The following is a 12,384-nucleotide window of genomic DNA, read 5'->3' on the forward strand; positions in this document are numbered from 1 at the left end:
TGTTCCTGGGAGGTACATGTCTGAGCCGCACACGTCCACCACGCTGTGACAGATCTTACTGCCCTGATCTGAATTTGAAGTCTTTAAAAATGTAGGTGACCGATGAAACTAAAGAAACGGGGACCGTCCCGAGACCAGGACTGCAGTCAGATAGAAAGATCATGACGGAGGAGTGCACTGAAGACTGTGCTGACACACTGCTGGAGGAGTTAACTAAACCAAAAAACCTACAAGACAACCTTTCAAAAACTAGAGCAGTGGTTTCTCTCTGTCGCACTCAGCTTTTCCAAACACAGCTTGTTCTCACACTTTCATCTGAACATCAACAGCGAGCCTTTCATAATTTATTTCTCTCTATCTATTTACTTTTCAGTCATCCCTCGTGTTTTAACGCCACTTCCAGAGCTATTAGGAGTGTTTTTCTCAAGGCTTCCCCCACACGGCGTCTGACAGATACAGGGTGAGCGAGAAATTAAAGAGCCATTTTACCAGAAAACCCACTTAATCTCAAAAATAACAAAGATAAATATATTTGTCTTTTCTTGATACAAACAATCTGTACTGTGAGTTGTGGGTGATTTGCAAGATGTTGCTTTGATGCTGTATTGTTTCTCTGTGAAGCTCGGGATTTAAATGTCTCTGTTACTGTGTGAGTGGAGTGTCTTGAGTGAAGTCGGTACAGATGACAGATGGGCTCTGCTGATGACCAGCTGTGGACAAAGTGGATACTGTCCTCCTGGAGCCACAGAAGGTCGCTGCTCCGGCTCCACAGCACTCAGCTCGGCTGCACTGGCTCTGCCCACAGCCGCCCTGTTCCATTAAAGCCCGGGTGGCTCCTCCTAGCTGCAGCTACAGTGTCAATCAAGCCTTTTCCCTCCCCTCTGATGAGAGAGCTAGGAAAGCATCAGAACAACCACACACACTCACATGCACACGCAGGGACACACACACACACACACACACACATACAAGACACAGGCACACACACACACAGACATACAGACATACACAGGCACACACAAACACATGGGCGCACAGGCACACACAGATACACACACACACTCACACTCACACGCACACACACACACACACACAGACATACAGATATACACAGGCAGACACACACACACAAACACTTGGACACACAGGCACACACAGATAAACCCACACGCACACTCACACGCACACACACAGACATACAGACATGCACACACATACAAGACACAGGCACACACACACACACACACACGCACAGGAGATGGTTTTCCTCTGACCCCTCCATGCTCCCTCTGTCAGCGTGTCTCCGAGTTTCACAGGGAGCTCGTACTGTGTGAGTCAGGGGGCTGTATAACACACTGCAACTGGTAATTAAATGAGTTCTGTCCGCAGGCAGGATTAACGTACACTCAGCGTGGGTATGTATGTAAAACACTGGATACCTCATACTTCATCACGGCGCTCCTTTCTCAACCCTTCCATTAATAGCTTAATGGGGTTTTATTATAGATGCTCCAGAAACGTATTTTTTTCTGTGAATCATTAATTTATTATAAATTAAAAGAATTTAATTTGACAGCAGTCAAATAGAAGAGTGTCAAACAAATATCTGTCTGTATAGATAATGGCGATGTTAGTGGTGAGAACTTGTCATATACATATATAGTTTCATTGTGCCGAGGATTCCTACGGCGCTCACTGACCGTTTTCCTCCAGAGGATGGCGCGGTACTGAGGCACGCGCTGGTTGTTCTGGTCCGAGAGGACAACGGACAGGTAGAAGGGGTTCTTCTCTGCGTCGGTGCCCACGTAGTTCTGGTGAACTGTGAGAGACGGGAAGAAAGAGGGTGGGTGGGGGTACTTTAGACTTGAAAAAACAGAAGAAGAAACAGAGGCACCAATGCCCCCCGGGCTGGGATTGTGGGACTGTGGCTCATGAGTTCACACCGCGAGGCCCTGAGCAGACTCACTGGCTACACGTACATACGGGTTCAATCGCTGTACTTTAAGTGACATTCTTACATGCGAATGTCTGAAGTATGACAGTGCTTTTACATAGACCAGTCCTGACCTTTTGGGGTTGGCTGTATTTGATAGGGGGAGCTTTGCTATCCAAACTCTGGTGTTGCCATTCCAGCGGCTCTTAATAACAGGAAAAGAACAAGCTTCAGATCGAGCCTTAACAATATCAATATACAACCGTGTAAAGCCAAGCTGCACCAAAACACATGGACACAAAACCAAAAGGAGGAGGAAAAAACTCAGATTATATATTATTGTGGAAGTAGGCACTGTTCAAAGCACAGGGCACTTCAGTTTCAAGTGGGGGGGGACAAAAACATATAGCTTTAAAAAAAAACTCTTACCTCTAGAAAAACCTAGATATAGATTAAAAAACAACAACTACACCCTCTAAATCTAGATGGAAAATCTCTGGCAACACTGGTACACAAAGCTGAGGAAACCTAAGCTGATTAGATCCCCCATGCGAGCTGGTGGAGATGCCACAGTCCGCATTGGAGCCAGGCCTCCCTCCTGGATTGACACTCTTGCAGTGTGTACAGTATGTCCCATTATCTTTGTCTTCCTCTTAAAAGCAAGGTAAGGATTATGTCTCCCAGCTGCACGTTTAGTGGAACACTTTGATTTAATTTAGACAAAGAATCTCAACGGTGCTTCTTCCTTTCCGAGCTAATTGTTGTTCTGTTTCCTACAAGTATTAATGGGTGTTGTTTCAGGGAGTCTGTTACTGGCTTGGTGCAGGAAGCCCCGCGGCCTTCAACGCATCTTTCGTGAGGAAACGGAAATAATTCCATCGAATGATCTGCGCACAGAAAGCAAATCCAAACCCAGATTCAAATCGGGAGAATGTTTAGTTTCCCCCTCCCCTCATTTTATCAATTAACTGAAATTAATGGGCGCTTTACCTTCCCGGGGTCTAAAGGCACCACAATACTGCCCGGTACTGAGTTAGGGATAATGCAATTTTAACGATCTTCATCATTAGGCACTGCACGGCCTGATTTATGGCGATGCTGACATGATTATTATAAGGGGGAGCCAGCCAAATTGTAATCGTGTTAGCTCTGGGGAGCTGGTCTGCAGAGCTTCAAAGGTATCCAGGAGAAATAAGGTATGAGTCTTCAACAATATTGAGCTCAAGCAAAGCACTGGCTTTGTGCAAAGAGATACAATAAAAATAATAATAATACAATATTCACATATGCCACCAGTGCCAAATAACTCTGGTCACCTGATAGAGGACTCAGTTCCTATACCTGGTTCACCTCAGCATGTTTGTGACCTGGTCGTTCGGCTTTCTTGTTGCTTCCTTTGGAAAATGGACTTGAGGAGACGACAGGAGAACACACCTGGGGGGGTTTCGCTCAAAGTGGCTGCTGAGCAAATATGGATATTCATGGTGGCTGGAAACATGATTCAGAGTCATTGTTCCCCTTGAGTCCAAACAACAGCCTCTTTATAGTCAAATGTTTCCCCTTCACATTTGTTCTCAGAGATGAAAGGTCTGGTACCAACGGCTACTGCACAGTACTGTTCAATCAGAGAGCCCTTGATGGCCGTCTACTCACACTGTGCAAAAGAATACTAACCAAATGCACCACTGTTCCCACCTCTACAGAAGGTCTCAGTGTAGATCATTTTCACCCCATGCCCCATGATGTTTTCAACACAGATAGCATCCAGTATTGTTACACCTAGCAACATCACCACACCAAGTCTTGTGTATCGTCTTATGTTGTTCCTTTCAATTTTATTCAGAATGAAGTTTCAAATAAAAATAATTCCCTTTTCGCCAATCAGTGATATCCCTTCATTTCCAATGACTATTACACAGTTAAATTGAATTTGAGCTGGAGCGAGGAGCCGAGCTGAAGCAGACACTGACTGGCCGGAGCACAGTCGCAGTGGGGTAGTTCAAAGGTTTTTCTGCTCCAAAATCCCCGTTTTAAACTCCCGGGGAAAAGAGACATCAGATGTGCTCAGATGGTTTGTTTACTCCAAGTCACAGGCACTGCATTGTTCTTAATGATGTGGCAGAAGAGGTCACCGTGTCTGTTATAATTACCACTAATAGATTCAAATGGAAGAGATTTAATACACATAATTTATGTGGTGTTCGGTCGAAGAGCCATGGAACCAGTAATTGAACACAGGTGTAGTGGAAAGCTCAGAGCATTGTGTCTAAAATTGGTATTACATAATACGTCTGAATTTCCTGTAGATGGTCATTATAAAAGGTCTACAGTGACCCGATCAAACCATATACTATACCCTACAAACACAGCTATGGGAATCCATTTCCCCAGTGGATTTACAGATGCATAAATACTCAAAATGACCTGCTCCTGCACGTTGCAATGCTACAAATAGATTATGTATCGAGAGCAATCTGAACATAATTCCAATGATGTATCAGGTCTTGAGATTTCATCTGTATCAGTTTGAGTTCAATATTGTCCCTCGTGTCCACAGATTATGTCATGGACTCATATCCATAACACTTAAATTGTCTTTTCATTTTCTATGCTGCTCGGGAGTAATTAGGACTCCTGTAATGGGTCTTGTTCGACCGCTGCTGGGAACCAGACACCGGCATTTACAGAGCGTTCGGATCAAATGAAGTTTGGTTATGCGAATTGTACATTACACACTGTGTATGTAATGTACGATTCGCATAACCGAACTTCATTTGTCTTTGCTAAACAACGATCACATTATTTCACGTCAAATTAAATTATACGCCCCACTTCTAATTGATCCTTTTTCAGATGCGAGTAACTTTCCGTGTCCTTTCCAGAGAGTCCCCGTGCGTTTCGAATTCTTAATTTGACACTAATCCTCAGGTGTTAACATAATCTGACATTCACACCCCGTGCCTGCCATTCACCGAGCTCGGCGGGATTAGAGCCTTTTTTCGCGATTAAGACCCCTCGCCACCATGTTTATCAGCCTTTTCAATTGCAGTTCGTGTAGAGGGATTCAGCTGGCATGTGGGAGATCAAGGACGCTTTTTCGTTCTTTAGTTTGAACCGACGGGGCCAAGACACATGCTGTTAAAAGGTCTTACTGGTTTGTTTGTTTTGGTGTCTAAGGGAATGGTTTCTAAGGCTCAGTCTCAGGTCCTCTTGTCTTTCATGAATGACCAATTAGTGGACAAAGGGGACGGTATGGAAATATGGGCTGGCACCACCTGACTGACAAAGCCTTCTGACCCTGCAGTAGCGATATTGGTGTCATTTGAATTTTAGAAGCATCTCATCTACATCTAATTCAGCCCCATGTAGTCAGGAATCAGGGACCCTCTGTACCTGCCTTCTGTTGTCTAGATATGATTTACATGTGCATGTGTTCCTCTCAGTGTGGCGTTCATATCTGTCTTGGCTGAGACACATAGTAGCACTTTATGGGCCTGTAAGCAGTGAAATAAATGCACTAAAACTACAGTGAAAACAGTAGTAAACATTACTGTAAAAAATACTGTAAACTATACTTGTTTGTAGAGACCATAGATTGACCGAAGTGCAAATAAATAAATAAATAAAAACTGCATTTTCTTTTGAATACTTAACAGCTTCTGTGAAAGCAATAAGGTAAGTTACAAGATGCAACACTAGACACACCAGGCTGTGACAGGCGTCTTAACTACCCTGCGAGAAATGATGGTTCTGAAATTATAATCCTTTTAGGGGAAATCAATGCTCATCTGGCATTATGTGGGTGACAAGAAAAGACATTCAAGACATTTGCTGTAAATAACTCTTGAAGACCATCATCTTCCTGTTGGAAATCATTTTAGAGAAGTGTAGACGCCCGTACAGTTGTTATACTTTGAGAACAGATGTTGTGTGAGAGGTGAGCGGATCAGCACATAGAGAGAGACATACAGTAAGTGAGTAGATAGGTACACATACTGTACTTCAGGGAGTGGATAGCCGTGAGAGTGGATATTTGGGTCTCGGTAGCTAACTCAGCGATGGACGTAGAACTACACTGGGCCATCTGGTCATCGAGGGACAGATAAAGGTAGCTGAGCGGTGTTAGCACATTTAAATAGTCAGCACCCAAGCTGTCTAACACTAGCAAGAAATAACCATTTAAGGAAGTATAATGTTTATGTTCTCTTCTAATTATAAATGGTTTAGGTTCCTTTAACAAAAAACTAAAAAAACTGACAGATTTGCAGGAGTTTGTCATTCGTTATTTCAGGTGAATTGATTAGCATTGCAGATTTGTGTTTTTGAATGTAGGGGTCGTTTGGAAGTCCAATTAAAGTAGGATACGGAGATGGAAGGCCGAGGTGATCTTAATGTTAGTGTTTTACTGCAGACATTTGTGCCTTCAATATATATATCATGCCCACAACATTTCAGCTGGGTCACAGTCAGGTGACTGGGGAGATTTCAACGACCATGTTCCTTTCCCTCTGAGCACCGATTTCGATGTTGATGTGTTTGGGGTCATAACCACTCAGCCACGAATGCCTTCCTAAGGGTGCTGCACTATATTGAGAGATAATATCGTGCCTATATTGTATATCATATCTGTCTCTATGCTTGGACACAGACAAAACAATAAACAAAACCATAGGTACATCTCACGGTAAACTATAGACACACACACTTAGGCTTTGGTGCAGCATAGCGGACAGCGTGCGTCCGGTGAAAATGAATTGCATGTGAGGTGAAAGGATGCCAATAAAAATACAGGAAATCTGTACCTTTTCCCAGGAAATATTTAAAATACCATCTGGTGTGGTACTCTGGATTCTCCAAATGCACGTCGGTCCGTCTCCAGGTGCCCGGGGTGTAGTCTGTGTTCTAGAGGTACAAACACAACAGAGAACAGAACATGTGATACACGTGTGCCATTGCATTTTAAAAGGAAGCAGTACACTTGAATGGAGATATGAAGCCCTACACAATTTCACAATACGAGGTCAACATTTCTTATTAGGAAGTCCAAATGCATTTTCTGACATGTACACTGCTTGCAATGAAAAACGAACATGTAAAACAGCAAAACAACAGAAGGAGTCTTCAGGGAGTGTTTCAGCATTTTGAAATTATTATTATTGAGACAAAACAAAGGCTTTTATTTAAATAAAATGGCAACAGTACTTTATTATTTAGTGAGTTAACATAAGGAAAAGGCATGAGAAGATTGGGACAGATCTGCATTACACCTTTTAAGCACTTTTGATTGGAGAAGATTACACGTTGACCTCAAAACTACCACGGCTGTTCATCGGTACTTTTAAAAGTCATACATTTTTTGGGATCTGCACTGCCAAGTAATCATTTTTCTTTTTAAGAAATATCCAGAAAGTGTTGCAAAACCAAGCTGTCATTCTCTGACAGAATCCGACCTGAAAACATTCCCTCTGAATCACTTCAGTGGAGAGTTCAGCTTTCCATTTCCATCGAAAAATGACAACTGGAAAATAAAGCTGCTGATTTCCCCCAAACAATGCAATCAGGCTACTGCCCAAGGGAATACAAACAACAAGCTGCTCATAAACAGTCTATTTTCCCTCTCTCCTTTTTATATCCAGCTATTTATTGTTTTTACACAAACTGAGCTGCTTGGCAGACAACTATAAACAATGATCTGTGCAAATTAATTGGTCTGGGCTGAGGAATTACAATTCAAGGCTTCGGTATTTGCTTAAAAATGCCTCTCAATCAACAATGCCACAGCTACACAGTCTACATCGATGTCTCTGTAGACTACAATTGCTTCTGATGGCAGACTCAAATGGACTGCCTCATTTACCTTGTATGGCAGTTCTCTGTGTCGATTACTCATGAAAGCAAGCACTGAGAGAGTTATTTGCAATATATGGTGAAATATAGGCGCAAAAGCATGTCGCTGTCTACTGATGCATGGTTAACACGTGCTAAGCAAGCAAGTGGCGTGTCCAGGTGCAACTCGTGGAACACGGAACCAGAATCAACAGAAACATCGATAGAATTCAAGGGCGAAAACACAGCAAATTAAAGGATTTTTCATGCGGTTTCAACTGTACACTTATAAAGGGAAACTGTAATATTGCCTGATTGGGATTTTAAGTATGAAGAATGCAACACGTTATGCAGATCCACGCACCCGCCCTGCTCCTGCAACAAATACTTTCACAATAGGACTGTGCCATAAAAGCATTACTATGCACAAAATATAGCCATCATTCAATGTCATTATGATAGGGTTTGTACTATTAAAATCACATCTGGCTTAGTTCCATTGCTGTTAATAAATGCACAGGATGCACTTGAAGAATTAGGCATTCATCAATGCCAAAGCTGTACTATTCTGACTTCAGCAGCTGTTTCTAATCAAATATTCTGCTATTCGGGAGACGAGGCTCCTACGAATATCCAGGGCTGAACATCTTGATTCATTGCTCATGCTTTTCATAAATTAGATTTTTTAAATGTATATGTAATAGATCAAACGGAGAATGTACAGTCATTAACCCAACATCTTGACTTCTGAAAGTTCTATCTTAGCAGGTTCCTGTGAGAGCACCATAGGATAAAAGCATTGAAAATCACATACGCACCATCAACCTGTCATAGGAGAATCATGATTCCACAGGTATGACTCAGGACGAGTTTCAAACAATCATGAAAGCAAGAAATGGGTGAAACACCGAGTGCATTGATATGAACTGGAGGTTTAGGGCTGACTGATTCATGCTAATGTTTTAGAAGAATGACATGATCCATAGTTGATACATTTGTGTTTGTTTAAAGAAAATCTAACTGCACTGTAGATATATTTTTCAATCATTTTCACTCCTAGGTACTGAATTGTTTTAAACTTCACAGTTAGTGGTTGATGATTCATTTCATAATTCTAAGAAGACCGTGTTCTGGAACTGACCTTGATATTGGAATTTTCCACGTCAAGAGCAATTAAATAAATCAATTACATGAATGTATATTAATTAACAGAAACACAATATCCTGATGGTTATACGGGAATAAAACCTGCAGTCTTTGTCTGTATAAAATAAGAGATGTGGGTCATAGTCTTCAGTCTCATAATATTACACAACGTATCATTCTCTTCTGGAATCAACATCGACAACAACAAAACCGAATTCCATTTATCATAACTGTTACACAGTAACAGTAGGATTCTTCATTCCCTCCTGCCTCACAAGATGAAAAGCTTCTTATAAAATTTGGAAGCCCAAATTATGTTTTCGATTGTGGCTACAGGTGTGACAATGACATCACCTTCTCTTCACATTGCGAGTCCACAGTGCAAACAGGGGAGCATCCTGGGATGGACACAGATGGTAGGTTGACTACAGAGGTCACAGTTGTGTGACAAACTGAAGACACTCTGGCTAACCCAATCCTACCCGATAGTGGCAGTGTTTGGTGACCACCCCATGGACAATCCGAGTCACACAGGGCCATAATAGCACACGGCCCAGATGAGGACTATAGAGAGAATCAGTTTGGACTATGGGTCTCAAAGTGCTTCTTTGGGAACCCTAGAGAGAGGATATTGATATTCTACAGATACAGATATTGTCTGTCTGTTCTGCACAACAGCTCACATATGGCCAATGATAACTCCTGCAGGTTATTCAGCTGCAAACAGATGTTAAAGTGTTTAACTTTGGTTGCAATATCCCCAAATGGGTCTAAGAAAAGAGAGAAAGCATACAAATAATAAGATGGATATACAGGTGTACTCCACTTACAACATACCCCAGGGGACCAAGGAAATCAGCACTTTACAACTGAAGTATGTTGTAACCATTATAGGTATAATAATGAAAATGCTGCAGACATGATTACTTAAAATATAATAACTACCAAACAATGTGAGTTTATCATAACTGATGTTTTCGCTAAATTCATAACAGGAGCAGTATTTGTTTAACACCATCAACAACAGAGTGGAGGAATACGTATAAATAGTATTTATAATAACCTTTGCTCAAACTGCCTGACAGTCTTGTCTGTTCTGCACTATGTGCCAACTGACTGGAAGACAGCAAATGTCACACCAATCCACAAGAAAGGGGACAAAACTGAGCCAGGAAATTACAGGCCAATCAGTCTCACCTGCATCACTTTTAAAATGTTGCAAAAAATGATTAGACAGAAAATAGAGGAGCATCTCAATGAAAACCATATTCTTGGAGATAGTCAACATGGGTTTAGACGAGTCAGATCATGTCTTACTAATTTATTAGACTTTTTTGAACATGCGACTGCAGCGGTAGATCATGTGAAAGCATATGATATGATATACTTAGATTTTCAGAAAGCTTTTGATAAGGTTCCACACCAAAGACTGATCCTCAAATTGGAAGCTATAGGCATTCAGGGTAATGCAAGTAGATGGATTATGAACTGGTTGATGTCTAGGAAACAGAGGGTGTCGATTAGAGGAGTCGCTTCTAACTGGAGTGAGGTTGTTAGTGGAGTTCCACAGGGATCAGTACTAGGGCCTGTGCTTTTTCTAATCTATATTAATGATCTGGAGCCTGGGATAGTTAGCAAACTTGTCAAATTTGCAGGTGATACTAAAATAGATGACTCAGCAGATACAATCTTGGCAGCACAGGCTATTCAAAGGGACATAGATAACATTCAGTTGTGGGCGACACCTGGCAGATGAAATTCAATGTGGACAAGTGCAAGTGTTATCCAGAAAACAATCTGGACTATAAAAACTATAGGATATAAACGAGTCTTCTTTTAACCAGTCATTCGACCCCCATTGAAACCACTGTCATGTAGTTGGGACTTGCCAGTTCAGTACTTTTAAACCAATCCGTTATAAGTGGAGGGCACTTATACTGTAAATATAAAAATAATCTAAATCATTTCCTGGATAAAAGCATTTCCAATATTTTTTTCTAAAAGAGACTAATTTCAACACCAGGTCCCGTAAGCAGGTGAAGCACTAGTTTTAGTTTGGTATATGCGTGTTAAGATAGGTTTGTGTTCTGCATTTCACTGAACATGTGTTGTTGCTCCTGTTCCTGGTCATTTTATTTTAGCTGAGCTTTGAAAGAACCTTTAATCTTTAAAGTTAACCTTTAAAGTTAATCAAAAAGCACAAAATCGTGACTGGTTGCTCACTGCACACTTTTAAGTGCATCCATTTATCATTGATCATTTCTGGGTGCACTTTACAGCACATCATGCCATCCCATTTTGTTTGGGGGGGTGTAGAAGCTCTAAATGGTTGGTGCTCAGTTTTTGTAAAAACAGGGATTCTCAGTACTCTGACACGCACACCGCCAGCCCTGTCTCTGTAATTACACTTTATAATGCTTAGTTTCCAGCAAGAACACTCGTCACTTAATTGAACAACAGTGACATTTGAAAACGGGGGGGAAAAAGGAAAAAATCTAAATTGGAATTTAAATCGCACGCCCCAGTCAGCTTAGTGATATTGATCTGTGCGGCAGGGCGGGATGAACGGGTGGGTCTCTGGTATTGATCACGACTGCACTGAGGAGGCTGTGCTGGTTATTGAACCGGGTGCCATTTAAACCGTCACCCACCGGACCACAGAGCGCTTCTCTCGTTGGCGTGATGATAGACACATCCTGTTCTACTGGTTGCAGTGTTTGAGAGCCCACTCCCTTGCAGGTCAAATATGAAACAGAATGAGCACATGCACAGATGCGTCTACACAGCTCAATAATGCTTTATTTATTTTTCTTCTTTTCCAAAGGAGCACAAGAACCAATCATTGAGCATTTCCCAGTTCTGCTTATAGAATATGTTCTGTTAAAATCTTCTGTGGTGGCATTTTTCATTCTTCAACGTGCCACACAGCTCAGAGTCCAGAGAAACAGATGTAAACCGCACCATGCCTATTGTTTGTTTGTTTTTCTTAATTCTCTTAATTGCTAAATGGATGATCAGACACTTCAACATCGAACAACACAAATCAAGAACGGAGACGAGACAGTGACACCTTCCATTCTGTGGTGAATGATACTACAGCAGGATGTGGAGTCATCCCTTCTCTTCTCCAGGAGGTGAAGATATTTGCTGTAGACTCCGATCCCAGGCAGATTAAAATGCTGTGCAGGCCCCTAAAACCACCACTTAGGGGAAGCATAATTCAGTCACAGCTGAGTGAGTCTGCAAAGCACTATCAGCTCTCCCAGTTGTTGCTCTCCATAGAGCTCTCAAAGATGTGGTTGTCGTTGCATATTTTAAAAAGCTTTCTTCAAATAAGCACATGTCGAACAAATGGTGACAGGTCTGTATTTCTTTATGAGTCAACAAAACAGTCATTTCCATTAGGATCTATTCTTTAGAAATTATATTTTTTATTCTGCAATTCCTGTTAAGGAGGAGGGTTTGGTTATTGAAGACTT

The 12,384-nt window shown here is 41.7% G+C and overlaps 1 protein-coding gene across 4 annotated transcripts in view; it reads right to left on the reverse strand.

Moving 5' to 3' along the window:
* Nucleotides 1-12,384, reverse strand: part of garnl3 (GTPase activating Rap/RanGAP domain like 3) — a 137,412-nt gene that overhangs the window by 46,907 nt on the left and 78,121 nt on the right. For all 4 annotated transcript variants that reach the window (XM_066712737.1, XM_066712734.1, XM_066712736.1 and 1 more), the window contains 2 exons: nt 6,736-6,835; nt 1,701-1,819 (listed from right to left, as the gene is read on the reverse strand). In XM_066712737.1, the coding sequence (XP_066568834.1) occupies nt 1,701-1,819; nt 6,736-6,835 (219 nt within the window). The remainder of the gene's footprint in view (nt 1-1,700; nt 1,820-6,735; nt 6,836-12,384) is intronic.

The sequence above is a fragment of the Amia ocellicauda genome, chromosome 9 (genome assembly GCF_036373705.1).
Source record: "Amia ocellicauda isolate fAmiCal2 chromosome 9, fAmiCal2.hap1, whole genome shotgun sequence".
NCBI classification, from domain to species: domain Eukaryota; kingdom Metazoa; phylum Chordata; class Actinopteri; order Amiiformes; family Amiidae; genus Amia; species Amia ocellicauda.